The sequence below is a fragment of the Ambystoma mexicanum genome, chromosome 3q (genome assembly GCF_040938575.1).
Source record: "Ambystoma mexicanum isolate Mex_15411 chromosome 3q, UKY_AmexF1_1, whole genome shotgun sequence".
Lineage (NCBI taxonomy): Eukaryota > Metazoa > Chordata > Amphibia > Caudata > Ambystomatidae > Ambystoma > Ambystoma mexicanum.
The window spans coordinates 61,048,998-61,070,431 of NC_090926.1; the positions used below are offsets into that span (position 1 = coordinate 61,048,998).

Below are 21,434 nucleotides of genomic sequence, written 5' to 3' on the forward strand. Positions count from 1 at the left end.
CTGGTTTTGTAGAGATCTTTGTTGGGAAATCGACGGCCCTCCCTTTAAGGCAGGAGCCACGGGTCATTGAACGTCCGGCAATGAACAGGGTGAACTACGGCAGGGAAGTGGCAGCTTCGTTCCTAGCGGTGCTCGTCAACGATGGAGCGTAGACATCCTGCAAGGAAGCGGCGTGCAGGGCACCTCAGCGACAACAGTTCAGGACTGCAAAGAGTTTGCAGAACTGTGGCCCAGCAAGGGCGTTGGGTCATCGGCGTCTCTGTGGTTATCAGGTGGTGGGGAACCCACTGGTGGATGTTCCTCGGCGCATCAAAGGCCTCGACTTTCTCCGGTGGGACAAAGTGGTCCACGGTGCGGACGAGAGCGTCCCTGGATCAAATGTTCTCAGGAAATGGGAGCAGTGCGGCTACAGTCGGTGATGGCGGTCGTCGACAGTGATGGACAACAGTCTGGGCGCATCTCCTTGGGATTCCGTGGCAGTCCCTGTCTCCGGTAGGCAGCCTTTTCGTAGGTCTGTCTACCAGGGAGCTTTGGCAAAGATCAGCTGGTGCACGATGGTCTCTCGTAGCTCGAGGAGAGGTCTCCTTACCAGGTCCTGTCAGAAATAAGGTGATTTGGGGCAGGGGACAGCGTTCATTCCTCAAAAGAAGGGGCTGAAGGAGGAAAAACCTACAATTCCCAGCATGCTTTGGGAGTGGTTGTAGTTCTATGGTTCGCGTGTTTGGCCAGCTGGTAATTAGGAACTGCTTAACTTCCCCAGCTGCCCGTGGCTCTGTGCAGATAATTATTGATTAGCAGCACGGGCAGCGTTGCTGGGGAAACGTGAAGGAAGCAGCAGACATTCTCCGGACGCCGAAAGACTGTCAGCTTGCAACGGTGTTTGATGCAGTGGACAGCATGAAATTGCAGGGACCCGGCCGCAGCAGTGATTTACGAGCGGCTTCGTTCGTTTAAGGCTTCAGTCTAAAGGGTCCGGGTGTCCTCGTGATGCACCCGGGCAATCAGATAAGTGCCCTAAACCCGTCTTTGTGTTATTGCAGATGCAAATATTACACGCTGCTTATTTTCATGCAAAGACATGGTCTAACGTGTGAAGGAACATGTGGTGGACTATGTATGGTTTAAAGTTATGTCAGTTAAATCCGTTGGTTCAGATGCTAAGGCAATGACTGGGTTTGAGTTGGTAAAGAACCACATTTGAGTTTCATTGCATTTTGGGAATTACAAGAGACTCCTTCGCCAAAACGGATACATGTTACATGTAATCAATTGCCATGTTTGTGTGTCGCTTTACTGTGCCCACAGGGCCATAAGTCTTGTGTTATCATATAAGGGAAAACCTTTTGTTTGGGCCATCCTGTTTGCTACAAAACCAAGTCTCCTCGAGGGAGACACTAATATGTTCTCTGTTGTATTACATCATGTATGAGTATCTAACACTATGTTCTGTGTGATTAAGGTTGTGTTTTTCAGTGTCAAATGTGAGCGTATGCTGAGTTATTAGGACTCATTTCGTTTTGTAAAAGGAGGTCGCAATAGGTCTCATTTGGTTCTTTAATGGTCAGGTCAGGTGTACAGGAATGATAGGTCAGGTATAGGAGAAATGATTGTTTCAAAGTAGTTACGGTTGTATTTGCATGTTATGTCTCCCCCCCCTTTCCTTTGTCATTCCACCCCCTTTCCCTAACTCCGTCTTCCCCCCATTGGCTGCCACGTGGCTTCCTGTGTAACTCAGTTCAGGCGCCCATGCAAACCACGGTGGGAGGGTCAATCTATTCGGCTTCTGTGGTTTGGGAGAGGGGGGTTGAGTCCCCTATCATCCCTTTTCACTAGCATTGACAGAATTTTCTGCCCCCATTTTGGGGTAATTGAACCACCCAGGCCAAATGGATACGAATCCTCCTTCTTTAGAGGATGTGCTAAAGACATTACTGGATATTCAATTAGAATTAGTACAAGCTAGACAAGAGTCGAAAAATTTGAAAGCTCAGATGCAGTGTTTGGTAGCACAAAGCACCCCACTGGAGGGAGCTGGACCATCTACAGGAGTTTCAACAGGGGAGGGCCGGCAACAGTGATTGTACAGCCCTCTAGTAGTGTGCCTTTTGCGGCCCCTGAAAGGTTCACAGGGGATCCAAAAAAATATATGACCTTCTTGACACAGTGGCGATTACACTTTTTGTGCAAACCCACGGCCTTTGAGACCATCAGGCTAGAACAGCATTCGTTATTGCCTATCTAACGGGGGATGCGGCCGCGTGGGCAATGCCTCTGGTACAGAAGGATGATCCATTATTGTATAATTGGGATGGTTTCCTGGGGGAATTTGGAAGACTGTTTGATCGCAGGGAGGTTTCTCTGGCTCAGGATAAGGAATTGTTGGCCTTAAGGCAAGGAACTCGTGATTTGGTTTCGTATGTCACCAAATTTAATAGATTAGTGATTGAAACAGATTGTCCTGAGAATAAACAGACTGTGTTATTCTACCAAGGGTTGAAGGAGGAATTGAAGGATGCTACTGCTCAGGTAGAACCTCAACCTACTACATGTACAGCCATGATTGATTTAGCACTACGGCTAGATCATCGTATACTCGAGCGCAAGGGAGATAAGAAGAGACCAGAAGTAGTGCCCTTTGCCCGATCGGATCGAGGTAAAGGAAGTAGGAACATAGAGGGAGAGCCTATGTAGATTGGTGGAGTGAGAGGGCCATTGTCTACAGCAGAAAAGGAGTAACTCAAGGCTAATAATTTGTGTTTATATTGTGGACAGCCAGGACATTATATTAGGACCTGCCCTAATACTCCAAAGAAAGGAGCAGGAGGTGACAGAAGTAAGGGAGAGGCGGGAAAAGGATTGGGTCGGCCTTAGGGGGAATGCAGGTGACAGGCCCAGAGGTGAATAGGTTCCCCAATTTGATAGCCAATACAGCAGGAAAAAGTAAATCTCATTTGTACCTTTTGGTGAACTTATTTTTTGCCTGTACTAAACAGATAGTATCAGCTCTGGTGGACTCTGGAGCCACAGGTAATTTCATTGACATTGGGTTGGCCAAAAGGTTGTGTTTAACCATGAGGGAAAAATCGCAGGTGGAGGGGGTGCAATCTGTCTTTTCGCAAGAATCAGAAAACACATGTGTTTGAATACTTTTATGACAACCTCTTTCTCCTGCCTCAGTAACTGCTGATATATTGTGCTTTATGTTCTGTGTTTCGGTCTCACGCCATGATGCCTGTCCGGTTTTCGGCGTGTTATAAAACAAAAAAATAAATATGTAGTTAGCATGACAAATGCCAAATTGAATGGAGAGCGTAGGGGAACATGTAGAATATTAAGTACAGAGCATTTTGAGTTTCTGAAACCTGTATCTGTAGAGAATCTTCAAGCATGCACCTCTGCATTCAACCACATGCACTTGTCATATCATGTCTGCTCTTACCCGAAGCCACTTGCATGAGCGTTCCTGAAATACAAAGAAGATAATTAAACAATTAATGTGAATACTATATATATATACATATATATATATACACAATGCTGTGTAGTGAATGTGTGACTAAAATGCATGGCACACACTCCTATCACACCCAAACAACACAAGCACTCTATACCAGCTCAGTAGTGCTAAAACATAACTTTTATTGTTGATAAAATAGCATCAAGTAAAACATTTGAAGTCAGCACGGACTTGTGAAGTGGTTTCTGGTTTTACAACCGCTGATGTTGTGCCACGCATTCTATCCCAGCTCCGGGACTTCCTCGGCTTTTCTTTACAGCCTCAAACTAACCAGCTACTTTTATTTCTGAACACAGAATTTCCCTCATCTCCAGTCATGTGACTCTGACTAAAACCACCCTTCAATATGGCTAAAACAGAGCGGCCATCTTAGTCTAGTGTATCTTGGCCATTTAATGCACTGTTTGCATCTAAAAAAATCCTGAACATTCATTATAAACGAACATTTCTGTAACGATGTTCCCTTATTCATTTTCCAATTTACATTATTAATAAGCCCATTGGATAAAATACCCTTGATTACATTCTGGTACCACTGCAGTAAATCCTGCACAGGTGCGGGTAAAAAACAGCAACCTGTTGGGGCCAAGAGTTAAACAGCAGCAATCATAAGCTATATCACATTGCATCAAATACGCAATACATATTTCTCATGTCATACCCATTATTGCAATACAAAACATAATTCTATAACAGCATGGGAGCAAACATTATCTGCGGCACTTACAATCTACTGACTAATGTCTTTTTATTTTCAAGTGACTATGATCAATGCTGAATACAGATGATGCTAAATAGAAACATAATCTTGCTTCCTATTTTAACATATTTATAGGTGATACATAATCGCCTCTTCATAAAGTGACTCTGTGCAGTGTGCTTATGATTTCAAGTGACAATGCGCAAAGTGGTGCAAATAAGCAATCCGGCTCATGCACTCTCAAATAAATGGGGGTCTATCAATGAACTGGTATATAGCGGTTAACAATTAATAGAGACAGAGAGAGTCTTGTTCAATAACGCCCAAGTGGGCTAACCATCAAAGAGATCTTTCCAAAAACTCTTATAATGAAACTGCAACAGTCGCATCCTTTGTCACATACAATCAAATAACAATGGGATGTTTGATTAATGTTGAGTGTGCTAATGTTTTAAAGTGACTACATGCAACACTGTTCAATTGTGCTAACTAACTCCCTGACTAATGTCTGAATAAAGAATAAAGATCAATCCTGGAACTGTTAAATGGCATATAACATGTAGAACCTCTGTTACATCCAAGAGGACTAAGGCTTCCTGCAAGTAATACAATGTTACCTCTAAATAAAGTGACTATGTGCAGTATATTCATGTTTTAAAGTGACAGTGTGCAAGCTTGTGCAAATATGCAATCTAGCGCATAAACTTACAAATAAGTAGAAGTCTGTCCTTGAACTGATGCATAGACGCCAGCATGAAATATCATACATCTGAAGTCTATATAGAGTGCCATCAAACCAGATGGTTTAAAATTTGGCACTTCATAAAATCGTATGCCTTCAATCTGTCACCTAATAACATAGTGATTCCCCAGTCCAGTTATATATACTGGAGATGCTTATGAAGGTAAACGTGCTATTAATCTGCCACTCTTAACTTCTAATAAGTAATGCATTAACCATAATTCTCAGTTGTTTCTACCTGCAACTGCACATAAAACACTAATGGCTCAGGACTGGAGGCTTATACAGCAAACTAGCTGCATGTACTACTAAAAACAACTTTCCAAATCTAGTCTTCCATGAGATGGATCGCTAATTCTTCACCAGCATTATGTCCTTTAGGTTTTTCAGTATTGAAAGTGATAATGAATCTCTACTCCAATTTGCTTAACTTCCACTCTCTATTACCACTCCTTTTATGCATAGGAACATGTGCTAATACAAAAAATGTTATCCCATTTACATCAATGGCGTGCTTTTCAGAGAAATGTATAGCCAAAGGGTCATTTGTGTCCTGATTCAAAATACATCTATAATGTTGCAATATTCTTAGTTTCAGTATATACTTAATACATTCCTGGGATAGCTACACATTGCACTACGTGCCAAAATTACAATACAGGCCTCACATTAAGAACCATCAGATGCACCCTACCCCACCCTACTGGGCCGTTGTGCAAACTCCATATTCGTTATGTGGACATGGGCAAAAGGTGTAATGGATTTTGGTACCTCTTAGTGGTCGTGTGTACCTTCTCACGATGGGTGGAGGCAGGACATTGTGCACATCCAGACGCTAAGTGTGCTGCAACATTTTTGTTGTGAGAGGGGTGTGTGATGTATTAAGTTCAGATAATGGCACACATTTCTTTAATGACCTTTTTTAAAGGGATTTCACCATTATTGGGCAATAGGCATCGGATGTGCACCATTTACCACCCCCAGGCCAACATAATCATAGAGAGGATAAATGGCCTATTAAAAAGCAAATGATTGAAACTATGCACAACATTAAATAAAAATTGGGTGCAGGGTCTGCCACTCGTGTTATTCAGTCTGCGTACGCAGCCCAGTAAAGACCTCCAATTATTGCTCCACAAAGTGTTCACGGGGCACCGCATGCACACACTACTCTCTCCTGTTAGCTGAGCGTCTGATGCTCACAGAGCAGCATCTATTTTGGGGGAGGAATTTAGCAGTTATCTTTCCTCCCTAATGAAGGCAATAAAATGTGTCTCCCAACAGATTGCACCTCCCCGGCCAGACGAAGCAACAAGTGCCACAGCAGATATATCCGCAATGTCACCCTCTACAGCTTTTTCCTGGAGATCTGGTCTATATTTGAAATTGCATTCGTCACTGGAACCAACCCAGGTACAATGGCCCATTTCGAGTGATTCATGCCACTCCGCTCACAGTGAAGATAAAGGAACTACATTACTGGGTGCACCTCTTTCACGTCTGCAAAGCGCCCCACCTGGATCAATGGATTAAACTGCCCCATTACCCCTAAAGGCACCACCTCACCCTCAGGACTTGCTCATATAACCCACCTGAGAGAAATAAAAGACAAAGGTGAACATTGTCTGCCACTTCCACAAAGTACTGCTACACATTACATTTGCCCAAGAATTGCACTCTAGCAGTTCCCCATACTCTCTCTCTCTATATCTCTCTATTACCATCTAGCTTCTTAAGCTCTCAATCCTTCCCTATTCCTGCATGTCATTCCATTCCCTTGATTTACTTCTCTATCTTCTCACTTACCTCTTGTAATTAAAGAATTCCTTTCCAGGTAATCATCACAATGGTTCCTGCGAGCTCCAATGATTCGAGATATATTTAGTGATGTGCACATTCCCATACTCAAATATGTGTGCAATACATTGGGCCTCATTCCGAGTTCGGAGGTAACCACGCCGCTATTTGCGGCATGGCTGCCTCCGAACTTGTCCAAACTCTGGCCTGGTAAATAGAGTAATTACTGGTCCATTCCGAGGTCGGCGGGACTGGTATTTATTTTTAAATGTTTTTATTGGCATTTTTTATATACATGTACAGGAGCGAGAATTTCAAACAGTTAGATTCTAGGAGTGCTTCTTGGAGTACGTGATATTAAGTTGTTCAGCTCGCAAACATTGAAAAATACCATTAACAAAGAAACAAGAAACGAAGAGAAATAGAAGAAGAAGAGAAAGAGAAAAAAAAAAAAAAAAAAGGAAAAAGGGGGGGGAATAACAATAACATTAACATTGACTGTCCCAACTTTTGTTGTAGATTCGGGTTCTCAGTTGCTCGGTTCAGGGCGCGGGTCTGGGGGTAAGTATCTGTTATGCTCCCTCCAGGCAGTGGTTGGTTGGAGACTACAGATGTGATGGGCTGGCTTGTGCGGTCTGACATCTACACTGGACTGAGAGGGAGCAGGTTCAGGGGGGTCTATAGCTCGTCGAAAAAACCATGTCTCTGAGGAGGGCTTTCCAAGCCTCGAGCGCGTTGCTCGCATCGTCGCCTCCTCGTCTGTTTCCCTCCTCCCAAGCGTTGGTCTCGGCTGTCGTCCATCTTTCCATTTCTCTGATCCAGGATTCGTACCTGGGTCCCGCTGGGGTCTTCCAGGCCATAGCGATTGTTCTCTTAGCTAGTAGGCAGGCCATGTCCATAAGTTTTATCGAATGTTTAACTTTACTCAGTCTCGGGTAGGTGCCCAGTAGGCACTCCTTGGGTGACCACTCGTACGCCTCTAGGCCCGCATTCCTGCAGGTCCTCTCAGCGGCCTGCCAGAGTCTCTGAGATTTGGGACAGGTCCAGAACATGTGAATCATGTCTGCCGAGTCTGAGGAGCACCAAGGGCACTTCGAATCGACTGTGCTGTTAAACGTGGATATCCGGTGTGGGGTCATATATGTTCTACAGAGTATGTTCAGTTGGATCAATTTAAACCTGGCATTTCTGGATATCTCCTTCGGAAACATTAGGGCTCTCACCCACTCGCCCTCTGTAATCTCAGTCCGGAGGTCTGTCTCCCATTTTCCTTTCAGCTTGGCGCTCTTGGGGTTAGGGTGATTATTTAGTTGGGTGTACAGCCTCGATGTCGGTCTCCATCCATCAGAGACGTCGTATAGTTCTCGCAGGAGTGGGTGTGTCTCAGGTTCCTCTGGCCATTCGGGCCAGTTCTTCCTGGCCGTATGTCTCACTTTTTGGTACCAGAGGAACTGGCCCGGTGGGAGTCCGTCTCTTTCTTGAAGCGATTCAAAGTCCCTGAAGACACCCTCATGGAACATGTCCCCCCATGAGTAGAGACCATAGGTTTCCAATCTCCTCATAGTTGCCAGGTCGGTGGGGGGTTCTGCAAACGTCCGCCAGCATAGGGGCATCTCGTGTGTAGGAGCACTGTAGGCCTGCTACAGATCTCACCTTGTTCCATACCCGTCTCCCCACCTCAAGTATCATGGGTGGGTTCGGTGGTCCCAGTGGGTTGTTCCAGATCAGCTCCTTAGGGTGTAGCGGTGAAGAGAATCGAGATACAAGGTTCAGCTCGGCTGTGGGTTCATCTGAGAGCCATTTTGCTAGGTGCGCCGATTGGGCCGCCAGGAAGTATCTCTGGAAATCAGGCAGTTGGATGCCGCCCTCGGCGTAAGTGAGTGTGAGAGTGTCCAGTTGGAACCGGTGTCTAGCTTGTCCCCAGAGGAAGTCTCTGATCAAGGAGTTGAGCGTCTTGAAGAAGGGAGGAAGAATGTAGTACATCACATTAGCAAAATAATAGAGGAACCTGGGGAGAATTATCATTTTGGATATTGCCGCTCTCCCCATCATGGATAGCGGGAGTTTTGACCAGAACTGTATCGATCTGCGCACTCCGCTCAGTGCGGCCTCCGTGTTAGCTTTGGGGGTGGATATTGGTGAATGTGCGATGTCGAGGCCCAGGTATCGAAAGGTGTCCACCTGCCAGCGGATCCCGATCTTGGGGAGCTCATTTTCAGGTTTATCCTTCAGTCTCGCCAGTGGGAATGCACAAGATTTCTGCCTGCTAAACCTTATCCCTGAATATCTCGCAAAATTGTCCAGAACATCCAGTACAACTGGGGAATTTTCCACGGGGTCACGCAGGTATAGGAGGACGTCGTCTGCATATAGTGATATGATGTTGTCTGATCCCCCAATTCTAATGCCAGCGTCGAAAAACTGTTTCCTGAAGTAAATTGCCACTGGTTCGAGGCCTAGAATATATAGCATTGGTGATAGCGGGCATCCCTGTCTGGTGCCCCTCTGAATGGGCCAGGCCTTTGATATCGTGGCACCTGTTTTTACTCTCGCCGACGGGTCGTTGTATAGGACCTCGATCCAGTGGATGAAGTGTTCACCAATTCCAAACTCCCTCAGAGTTTCGATCAGCCACTCCCAATAGATGGAGTCGAAGGCTTTTATGGCATCCAATGAGAGCACTGCTAGGTCTTCCTTGCCTTCGGACGTCTGCGAAATTATGTGTTGGAGCCTTCTGAGGTTGGCGGAAGTGTTGCGTCCCGGAACAAAGCCATTCTGGTCTTCGTGTACCAGGGAACCGATCACCTTCGAAAGCCTCTTGGCCAAAATGGTTGTCAATATTTTGCCGTCATAGTTCAGGAGCGCCAAGGGGCGGTATGAGTCGCATTTGTCGGCTGGTTTGCCTGGCTTAAGCATCGGGACGATGAGGGTTTCTCTCATGGTGTTCGGAAGAATGCCCGACTCATATGACTCCATGAATACTGCGTGTAGTATAGGAGACAGGGTCTCCTCATAGGCCTTGTAGAATTCTGGGATGAGGCCGTCTGTGCCAGGAGTCTTGCCTGTGGAGAGGGATCTGATCGCGTCCGTGATGTCCTCTATCGAAATAGGCTCCCCTAGTCTGTCCCGCTGCTCCTGATTCAGCTTGGGCAGACCCACTTCGGCTAATGTGTCCTTTATGTCTATTATGGGGACCTTCGTCTCATGAGTGTACAGGGCGTTGTAGAAGTCCGTGAAGACATCGTTGATCTCCTGTCGTGTCCTGCGGGTCGCGCCATTCGTGTCCCTGATCTCCTTAAGGGCTTGTCTCGGGTGTTCCTTCCTACACAGCCACGCCAGTATTCTGCCCGGCTTGTCCGCTTCCTTGTGGGCTTTTGCGGTGCGGACTGAGAAGTCAAACTTTGAAAGTCTTTCCCATGCCTCCCCGCAATCTTCTCTGGCCAGTTTTAGTTTGGCTTCCTTTTCTGTGGTTGGCGGGGTAGCGCTTTCTAGTTGCTTTATTCTTTCCTCCACTACCTCTAGCTCCCTCTTCAGTTGGCGTCTGATCCCGCCCGCCTCGGCAATCACCTCTCCCCGTGTCACCACCTTCATCGCCTCCCAAAGTGTGCTCCACTTCTCGACCGAGCCCTTGTTTATCGCTAAGTATTCTTCCAGCTTTTCACCCAAGGTCTCCTTGAATGCAGGGTCGGTCAGGGCGTCCACTGGCATACGCCACGTCGGGATGGGGGGGCGCTGGCCCCTGAGGGAAAGTTGTAGTAGCAGGGGGGAGTGATCAGATATCGTTCTGCCCATATATTCTGCCGATTCTATTTGCGGGATTAGTTCATCGGAGATGAAAAAGTGGTCCAGTCTGGTGTGTAGGTTGTGGGGGGCTGAGTAGAATGAGTATGATCTATCTGCGGGGTCGAGATCTCTCCAGATGTCCGTTAGGTGTAAGTCCATCACCATCTTGGGAAGGGGCCCTGGAGAGGCGCTGTTCGACATACGCTGGGCTGAGGATCTGTCTAGTTCAGGGTTCATGATAGAGTTGAAGTCTCCTCCCCATATGAACGTGTACTCTCTGTAGTGCAGCAATTTGGCGCATAGGTCCTTGATATGTGAGGGTATGTTGTGTTGAGGGAAGTAGGAGTTGACTATGCAGAGGGGAGTGTTCTCAAGCATGCCCCACACTATCACATACCTGCCCTCTTTGTCCAGCTCTGTCCCCAATAGTTGGAAGGGTGCCTCCGGACTCACCCACGTGTAGACTCCTCTTGCGTACTTTGAGAAGGATGCGCCGTTGCCCTGGCCCCCCCAGTAGTTTAGAATTTTATCCGTAGCTTCAGAAGTGAGATGCGTTTCCTGCAGGAGGGCTAGTGATATCCTTTTCCTCTTTAAGTAGGAGAATATCCGGTTTCTTCGTATGTATGTTCCCATCCCCCTAACGTTCCACGTGATTAGCTTGATTTTCGCTGCCATTGCATGTGTGAGCTTCTTGCTAAAGGGTGCGCCATTCCCATCCCCCGCGCCGGTTGCGGGGCGTTACATGTTGTTTGCGTGGGAAGCGTAAGCCCGTCAAGACCGGGACAACTCATGTTCATCCGTGTTGGGACAGTCATAATAACAGTAACTTGTAACAAAGAACTATAACTAATGCCCCCAGCTTCTGCCACCGAGGTGTAGTGCTCGGGGGCTCTCGCGCCGTCTGACCTAATCCGGGTCTCAGGCGCGGGTGGTTGCGTGCAGTAGAAAGGTCTGCACTGGTCATCGGTGGGTTTGTGAACTGTGTCCATGGGTGGGAGGTCGGGTGAGCCCGCAGTCATTAAGCATTCTCATATGGTAGTTTTGCTTCGATAGTGGTGTAGCTTCGGTCCAGTTTGGTGCCAGGGTGTAGGGTGGCTCAGCCATGTCGGTATTCGAGCGGCCTCAGGAGTATCAGTTGTGTGCTTCCGCTGTGGGTTCTTCGAGAACTTCAGCCAGGTTGTTGTGTTCCATCCACATTGGTGACTCCAGGAATATCGCCTCTGGTGACTCCAGGAATATCGCGCGCCCTTTGTGGATAACCTTTAGTCGTGAGGGGTAAAGCAGCATGTATTTTATGTCCAGCGATCTCAGCCTAGCCTTGATGGGGACGAAGGAATTTCTCGCTCTCTGCACCGATTGGGTGTAATCGGGGTAAATGGTGATCTTCGAGTTACCCCTCTCAATTGTACCTCCTTCCCTTGAGAATTTTAGAATCACCTCATGGTCGCGGAAGTTTAGGACTTTGGCGATGATGGGCCGGGGGTAGGATCCAGGTGGGGGCCTTTTCTGGAGGGATCTGTGAGCTCTCTCGATGGCGAATCCCTGCGAAAGTTTCGATACCCCTATTTCTTGCTGTATCAGGGATTCGACATAGGCCGTCGGATCTGTGGTCTCTGATCCCTCCGGTACCCCCAAGATCCTAATATTATTCCGTCTGGCCCGACCCTCTGCTTCTTCGGACCTCGCTTCTAGGGAGTTCACTTTCCGTTTGAGGTCCGCAACCTCTTTCTGTAGGGACGACGTCCCGTCCAAAATATCCTTCTGCGAGGATTCAATAATGGTGACACGCTCTGTTAGGTTGCGGGCATCTTGTCTTATAAGTTGGATGTCCATCTTGACCTCCCCTATCTTCGTGTCAATGAACGTCCTCAGGGCTGCGATCGCCTCGAGTAGTTGATTGTGCCTGGCCTCTTCTCCCGGGGTGTCTGGAGTTGTTGAGCGCTTCGGTGTGGATTGGGCTGCAGGGAGAGGTTTGGCTATTACGAAGGGGTCCAAGGTGGCATGCTTGGCTTTGTTCCTTGCGGCGGCCATCTTCTCACCGACGGCCATGAGCTGCCGCGGCGGACAGCAGGGGTTGAGGATGGGACCTGGGCAGGCCCCTGGGTGAATCGTCCGTAATTGTCGCGAATAAACTCCCGTGGGCTGAGGCCCTGGGGTTGGGTGATTTGGATGTATGCTCCGTGTTTTAGTCCCTCGGTGTCGTCGTCCCCCTCGCTTCCATGTTCGGCGGCCTCGTACCCGTCCTTGGCCTTCGCCTCAGTTCTTGGCCGTATCCTCGTGAATTTGGGTAGTTAGGCCATGGGGCTCGGTTGCTAGTTGGGACTGCCCAGGTCAGCGGTCGCTCGCTCGGGGATCTTGTGCGTACCTCCGGTTAGTCAGCACGAAGCGGCCGCCATCTTGTGCGCCTCGCCCGGGAGGAGGGGGGAGCCAGGCCGGCTCGCGGTAGAGACTTCTCGGGCCCCGATTTCTGTCGGGGTAGGGTGGAGAACGCAGGTCTCCGCCTCGGTCGTCGGTGGTTCTCTTTATATGCGATGTCTGTGGGCTGGAGCACCTGAAAAGGATCGGACTGCTGCGACTCAGACGGAGCTCAAGGAACTCGCGTCCTCACTCCTCGGACATCAGGCCACGCCCCGTCGGCGGGACTGGTAATTCCCCATTCACCAGGGCCATTCCCCATTCCCATTTGAGCCCCCATAGGGCTCAATGGGATGGCGGCAATAACGGTACCGTAAATTACGGTACCGTTATTGAGCCCGGAGTCCCTTTGCGGGTCCTTCCTTAACGCCTGCTAAAAGCAGGCGTTAAGGAAGGACCCGCAAAGGGAACTTGTAGTAGGGCAGTAAGGGTTTAACGGCACCGGTCTTGTTACCGGTGACCGTTCACCCTTACCGCCCTACTCGGAATGACCCCCATTATATTGCTTGCCTATTTGCTATATTTATGTTTGGCTTGGGAATATATTTAGGGTGTACATTTATATGGGGTGGGCATATAAAAGGTGGATGGTATATACAATTAAAAGATACAACCAAGGGCTTCAATTCCAAATTAGCTGAAAGGGGAATGCAGAATGTAAATTTGTCTGAGCAATTTCACACACATGAAACTGTGGCAACAGACACCAATGTTGATGACCGAATGATAAACGATAGCCCCACTCATGTTATTACTAATGTTGAGGCTCCTTCCCTTACACCTATGATCCCATTGTTTCTTTTGAAACTGTTTATACTACGGCATTAACACAGAAGAAAATGTAACTTAGAAAATATAGACAAATACACTGGGTTACATTTAAATTCAGTAGAAGATGTGCATCATCCTGAATTTTCAAACAGTTGGTATGCTGACAGGAGCTCGGGGGGGAAGCATAGAGTAAATGGAAGTTGTTATGTCTGTCCATGGATACCACATGCATCAGTGGCATCCAAGATGTTAATAGCACACAATCTACCACGTATAGAGGCTCAATTCATGGTTCTTCTGGCACTGTGTAGGCTGCAAGGCACATTCCAGGCACAATCTGTGCAACTAGAGACTATGGATCCTGATATGCTACAATGCAAGCAACATCCCAAAAGCTCCCAGTGCCTGCAGAGACCATACATGAACTTGCGTGGAGTGAAAAATATAGACAGCAGATGGCAAAAACCCTCAATGATTTGTGCAGCAGGAGGGCTACTGGGGTTCGCAGATGATGTGTTGACTAAAGTGAACAAAGTAGGTGCACAATTCTAGAAAGAAACATGTCGCAAAACTAAAGTGGGTTGAAGCGGTGGAATGGCCAGTAACAGTGCAGCAGCAAGAAAGTAATGAACTATGCTTTTCAACAAAGGAACTGTTTTCGTGGGGACCAATCTCAAATGCAACAAGACATTGTTAATCTGAGACCTAAAAAAAGGTACCACTGTGGTAATGGACGACTACTGGGTGTGTGGGCAGCTGGTGTTCTTGCACCTCCCACCATCATGGAGGGGCTATTGCCGGCTGGCCATGCTGCACTCAGCAATCCTTGTGATCCCTGAAGAACACCTTGCAGTGGGATCAAAGATTTTGCCTGCCTCACCCCCGGCCCTGACTACAATGAGGCCCACAAGAAACTCATCACCACACCCCATCCTCCGTATCTTGTCGCAGAAGGAAAAGAACAGCAGTATTCTGTTAGGCAGAATCACATGCAGTACCATTGGGGAACACTACATGCAATTAAGACTACAAGTGTCAGTACAATTTCACCTTTGGTACAAGCCTGTACTACACAATGGCTGAGCAGCCAGAGTTATCTCAAGAGTTGAGTGAGCAGTAGAACAAGTTACACAAAGGACCAAGTAATACAGTGATTCAAATAGACACATATTCAAGGTTTCTTGATAAAAGAATATACAGTCAGTTGTAAAACAGTTCACTAGCAAGAGCAGCTCAATATCAAACACTAATATACTACAATACACACCACCAATATGATACTGAACAAGTTCATCTTCCCTGAAGTGGGAGCAAAATGGCACTTCAGTTATTTAAAAAGGGGGGTAAAAAGACAATGTTATAATAAAGACAGCCCAAATACATTAATAGGCAAGGAAAAGGGTTTCAGTTAGCTACGACCAGCAATACTTCTCAATAGGCCTGAGCCAAAGTCAATAGTTCAGGGTCTTTGTATAGGATAGCACAGTTCTGGTAGATAACGGTTAAGTCTTTGCCACTGATTTCAAAAGAATTTGTCTAGGTGAAAAGTTTGATGAATGTTTAGGAAAGGACAATCCTTCCAGTTTGAGGAAAGTTCCATGAATTTTCGCGATGGCCGAAATGATTTCTGGACCGTGTTTGCAGAGTACCATTGTAATGAAGAAGAGCTGTAGCTGAGGCAGTTGTTCCTGGCAGATCCTGCAGACCTCGCTGTTCCTATGCTTCAGTCGTGGGGACAAGAAGGAGGACGTCGGGAGGTTCCTGCACTGCCCAGGGAAGAGGCCAAAAGCTGTAGCAAGATGCCGGTTTAAGGTGTGAGTGCCTTAAAGACCACAAGCTGGTTTCCTTCCCTCTGGCTATCCGGTTTTCATCAGCACTCTGATGAAAATTCGACCAAATGGGGACGGTGTCCAGGTGGCTTGTGAGTTGGTTGGTCCCACCAAACTCAAGGGAAGAAGTTAACCTTGAAGGGCTTCTCTGTTATCGGAGTTTCAGGCAATTCGGACCTGCAGCAAGGATTCACTGGTCGTCCAGGGGTTGCAGCAGTCCTCTTCCTTCCTCTCCTCTTCGTTTTTTGTTCCAGTGGTCAACTCTGCTTCCCAAGTCCTAGAGACCTGTTTTTAAACAGTTTTCCCCCATTCATTCCAGCCTGGCTGTCACTCACACAGCAGGGTGGCTGTCCTTGCCGGACAGCCAGCCAGCCAATCATGCCAGAGTGCATTCAGGTTTCCTAGGACACTAAGCACAGGGAGTTTCAGGCACCTCCATCACATCCTGTCCACCCCAGACACCCTGGCGCCAGAGGAGGGCTTCAGCACTGAAGCCCGCCAAAGGCCAACAAACAAAGGGACCAAACCTGGTTTGGCACGCACAGACAAACACAAGAAGGACCTTCCCTAAAAGAAATGGCAGAAAAAAGACGACCTGGGTCTGTTTTTACAGATAGGTCTTGGGCACCATATTGAAAAACATGTCTGAACCGATTTCTAGCTACCGCAGTTTGCGGTCGGGAAAAATCATGGTAGTTCGATCTAAACCACTGCCACCAGCCATTTAAAGTAGGAAAGGGTAACATTTGACTGTTACATGAGTGTTTTGACTCTGGGGAAGCTAGGCAACCCCTCCAGCACTTTATAGAAAGATAGCGTCTGCTGGGTCAGTAAATTTAAAGTGACTAGTAAAGTCAATTTAAATTTACATGCACTGGGAAACAGAAGTCAGTCCCAGAGAAGGTGTTTAAACCTTGGGGATTCTGAAAGACACCCCTGTGCCACTGCACTGAAAGTGCTGTGTGACACACAGAAAAAGATGATGCCATGGAGTTTGTTTAAAACACCATAACCAAAGAACACATCTAAATATTTGTCCCAAGACTCCTCCGAAATACTTAAAGATAAACCCAATGAATATAAACTGTTTAGCAAAGAAGAGAAATGTTTTGCATCTCTACTTCTGCCTGGGATCCAAGCAGCTACAAATGCTAAATGGCCACAGATGATCAGATGGGAGATCGTGCAACTGTCTAACGATACAGAACAAGGCATCAACGCAACGCAATAAAGGTTGAGATGGGCACCATAAGATTGATGACCCTTCAGAATCGCTATGTTCTCAATTTGCTTATGCAATGGAGGAAGGAGTTTGCAGAAAAACTGGTGATTCCTTCTGCAAGCCCGTTCCTCCAAACGATGCAGAGAATGGCTCCCTGACGCAGGTAATAGGAGAACTGCATACCCTCAGATCGCACATGCAAACTGAAGCAGTCATACAGGGAGGAGATTGCTTTTATGGAATTTTTCCTTGGGCACCGTCCTGGATCTAATGCACCTCGGGGCACAAAAGACAGTGCTGTTCAAACAGATGACCATGCATGTAGAGACTAGAACTGTGTTTGCAACCGCCTACTACTATAACTACACCAGCTGATTCCGATCCCGAGCATTACACAGAGCATTGGGATTACCTAGCAGGGGACGGGGCGTGTGTATACATGACTTGCACCCCTGAAGAATATGCACAGCCTGACCAAAATTTACGTCATGTATGTAGAGCCTGGGTTCCAAAGGATGCGTCACCACCATATTTAAAGGCTGAACAATTGAAGGACGATCTTCGGAGGGGGCAGAGAAAGGGTGGGCCCATAGGGGAGTTTGCTAATGTAGAATTAACGAAAGGGGGGGAATGTTGGGAAGGGGAGATATTTTTACTACCCTCTAAGTGCTTTAGAATAAGGTAAAATACATTATCAGTAATGTGAGAGACCAGGGGCCAGGGAGAGCCCTGGTACATAGAGATAGATGTGTTTTCTCAGTTAGTATTACAATTGTTACATGATCATCGTCTGACCGGTAATGGCTGCAACATCACCCAGGTGGATGAAGATGGGCGGATGAGGCAGAGACCAATGGCCTGGCATCCCCGATGGAGCAGGTGACCTATGTGTAGGATCTCTTCAACCAGCAGCGTGGGTTTCTACTGTATGTAGGCACGTCACCAGTGACTAAGCTTACTGTTATAGTGTACTGCACATACTAATATTGCCAGAACGTTATGCGGCAGCAGAGTTCTTTGTTGGTGCTTTTTCCTTTTGCATGGGAATAAAAATGTGCTCTCCTTGCAAAAGGTGTGTTGGGACTTTTTCCCTAGTGGGTTGTATTTTTTCTAGTGGGAGCGTCTGAGGGGCTTTCCTACATTATTTTGCAGGACCACAAGCATTTAACTTGCTGTTCTGAAACTAGGCGTCTCAGTATAAATAAATGTATAGGAACATTAAACTTTTGTCTGTGAAAAAAGTGAAAGTCATGCATTGAGAAATGAGGAACAAATGGCCCCGGAAAATCCACTGTTATGTGGTTAGAGATTCATCAACTTGGTCTCCACAGCTAAGTAGAAACTGGTGAATTCTTTCATTTAAAAGGCGTAGATATTGTGGAGGTATGAGTGCTTGCGTCCAAGCATAGCGAGGGAGCCACAACCAACAAAACAGGGTTTGGAGGCGGGTTCCCCTCAGACTTTTTAAAAAATAATGGATTAAAATGATGCATTTTACAGAACTCCGTTTGTGAAATATGAAATAAACAATAACAAATACTAATATATGCCAAGTTACCAACAGTAACTTCCAAGAAAGGCTAATCACACTAAATCTTCAAACAAGTGATGGTATAAAAGTCATATTTGAATCATGGACGTCATTTCACCAAAATGCCAGGGTTAGTGGAAGTGACATCACACGACCATTGACCTCGGATGACATCCCAGGAAATCCTTTGTTGACCCAGGGATCAGGGGATTGTTGACCCAGGGATCAGGGGATTGTTTGAACTGACGATGTTAACCTACAAGAATACAAGAGTGATAAGGCTATTTAAACATCACACGTGAAACATCTATTCACCTGTATTGAAACAAATGTGTAAAGAGGGTAAAGTCAAATCCAGAGAATAATAGTACTTGTTAGTAAATGTATCAAGAATAAACCCGCAAGCATGAGATATGTAAATTAGGAATGAACCTGGCACGAAGCCTAGCCCAGTACATGATTAACTTGTAAGAGGCTGGGCATCGTTACGAAAACCTGTATAAATACACTGATGCCCAGCTAGCAATTCCTGTTCACTGCTCACATTGAACCTGTTGGTGTTCTCTGTGATGTACTGACAGGCAAATAGCTATTTCTGTACTTTGTTTTGTAAACTGATCAGTGTTGTAATAAAGATTTTGGGAATCTTTACAAGCCCGTGTCGGTGTATTTCTCTTTGCATGGTGTAAAAGCCTTAATATTATATGTTATGATTCCACAGATGGTGCCCGAATAGGGACCCTCAAGATTGACTTCGTCTCGTTGAAGGTTGGCACAGCTATCGGACCGGGATCGGACTGTGACAAAAAGGGCCCCTTGGACGAGACGCAAATTCCTCGACAATACTGCACGATCCGATCCCTGAACGGTGAGCTGTAGCTCGAGACGATGTCTTGACGAGGGTCCATATATTGAGGTGGGTAAATTTGCCGAAATCACCAGACACGTGGGTCCTTAGACTGTCCTTAGTAACCCGATTGGGCCTCCCAGTCCTTTGGTCAGGTGAATCGTGACCCGATTCTTAATTTAACCCTGACAATTTGAATTTGGCGCATTGTACTCGCGAGCACAATTATTTGACCAGGTAACACCAGAATTCTGATATGCCTGAGAAATTGTCTGCCTGCTTCAGGGCATTATTCCGCGGTGACAGACAATCTTTGGAATTTAGCCGTCCCGCACCACAGGAGGGGTCGCTGGCATGTACTATGTACTGTAAGAAAGGCTTTGGTAGTATAGCATTTAATGATATCTGGCACAGACAGACCAGACATAACTCTAATCTTCGGTGGCCAACCAATGGTAGCTTTGAAATCCCTTGTTTAGAATATTTAGAGTCTGTATTGATAAAGACAAAGGCTAGACCTGCAGCATTTGATGCATTGCATGGTTGGAAAACAGAAGCTTTGCAGCAGCAAAAGAGTAGAGAGAAACATATGTGTCGACATATGACGAATGCCGAAGAGGCACTGTTATATGATCAAAATAAACAATTGGAATCAGTTAGGAACACGGACAGAGCGTTTCAATTACGCATTCAGAAAATGAATCCTTCAAAAGATTTTCATATGTTCGATGAATTGATTAACAAACTTTTGCATGAACGAAGACCTGATGCCTCTGCGCCACCCCGTACGTTCCTCCTCCTCGTGCTTTACCTTTTCCTGTTGCTATTCCTCCTCCTATAGTTCCTCCGGTCCTTCCTATTGTTCTTCCTGTTGTTCCTCCAGTCGTCGCTCCTTTGCCTGCTCCCTTGCCTCCACCTATTGATATTCCGAATGTGCGTACTCTCCCTCTTCCAAGTGATTCCGCACCGCTTGTAGTAGACCAGGGAACGGGATCAAGGGTTATGACTCGTAATACTGTGTCCCCAGATAAAAAGAATGAATTGATTGCATGGGCTAAACATTGTATGGAGAAGGGTGAACAAGCTGATGTTTTTTCCACACTCGAAAATTTAAGAAGTATTCCTGAGAAAAATGTTTTCATTGAAGGGTTAGGAATTAATTTGAGTATAATGTGGAATAGATTGAATGATGTAGATCTCCCACAAGGGTTACGGGATTTGAACACCTTAGCGTTGTCCAGAGATACTGAGGAGAAAATATATGAGCATGTCAAGAGGATTTTTGTATATAGGAAGGAGTTGGAAGAGTTACAGAATGAAGAAGCAGATGATGGTAGCTTAGGCGCTATATTCTTACAGAAACGGTTTTCTTCTCGTCGTGAATTGATAGGTGAGGAAGCGCAAATTTGTACAAAGGATGCGATAAGATGGATTTCGGATATGTCAATAACTCCAGTTGAAGTATATGACACGTATAGTCAGTATACGTTAGAAATGCAAAAGAAAGTGATACAGGTGATGGTAGAATACCTGCAGGATGAGTGTGTAAAAAGAAAGATTTGTTGTCCCGCAGAATTATTGGGTGTTTATAAGAGAGCTTTTTGATTGATACTCCTTCGACTGCCTTAGCGCTTGATTTGGCTCTGTTGCTTAGTAAGCGTTCGGAGCTACCTACTTCTCAGTTGCCTATGAGAGAGGACCCTCCGAGATTTGTCCCAAAGGTTGAGATTGCGGCCGATGCTGCACGAGGTATAGTCGCTATAGACATTCCTGCACATTATGTATTGCAGTTTGTTCACGTCCCGTTCTCGAGACAGGAAGTGAACACCATAAAGCAATCTGTTCCTGATATAAGAAAGAATCCTACGGGGTTCTATAAAGAAATAGAGTCAGTCTTACAATCATCGGTATTCACCTTAAGTGATAATGATTTATTATTTCCCGTACTCCTGCCAGTTGATTTGTGGAAGCAGATTAGGACTATAGATGATGTACCTGGGTTAGGAGATACATGGGATAATATGGTTAGGCTTGACAGAGAAAGACTAGCTGGCGAGAGACCGCCTCATGTGATATTAACTTTGCTTGATAGGATTATTGTAAAATTAAAAATCATAGTTCCTGAAAAAAGAATCATTTGGGACAAGCTTACGGCCTGTGTCCAAGGAAAGTCTGAAGGTGCTACCGAGTTCTTTAATCGGTTCAAACACGTGTTTTTGGATTTCAGTGGACAAGACTTAGGCACAGAGTCAGGGAAAAGGCTGTTTGTCGACAAATTTG

The 21,434-nt window shown here is 46.3% G+C and overlaps 1 protein-coding gene across 4 annotated transcripts in view; it reads right to left on the minus strand.

Moving 5' to 3' along the window:
- LOC138582114 (lactoperoxidase-like) overlaps positions 1 to 21,434 on the minus strand; it is a 464,456-nt gene that overhangs the window by 413,044 nt on the left and 29,978 nt on the right. For all 4 annotated transcript variants that reach the window (XM_069653095.1, XM_069653094.1, XM_069653093.1 and 1 more), the window contains exon 4: positions 3,440 to 3,463. In XM_069653095.1, the coding sequence (XP_069509196.1) occupies positions 3,440 to 3,463 (24 nt within the window). The remainder of the gene's footprint in view (positions 1 to 3,439; positions 3,464 to 21,434) is intronic.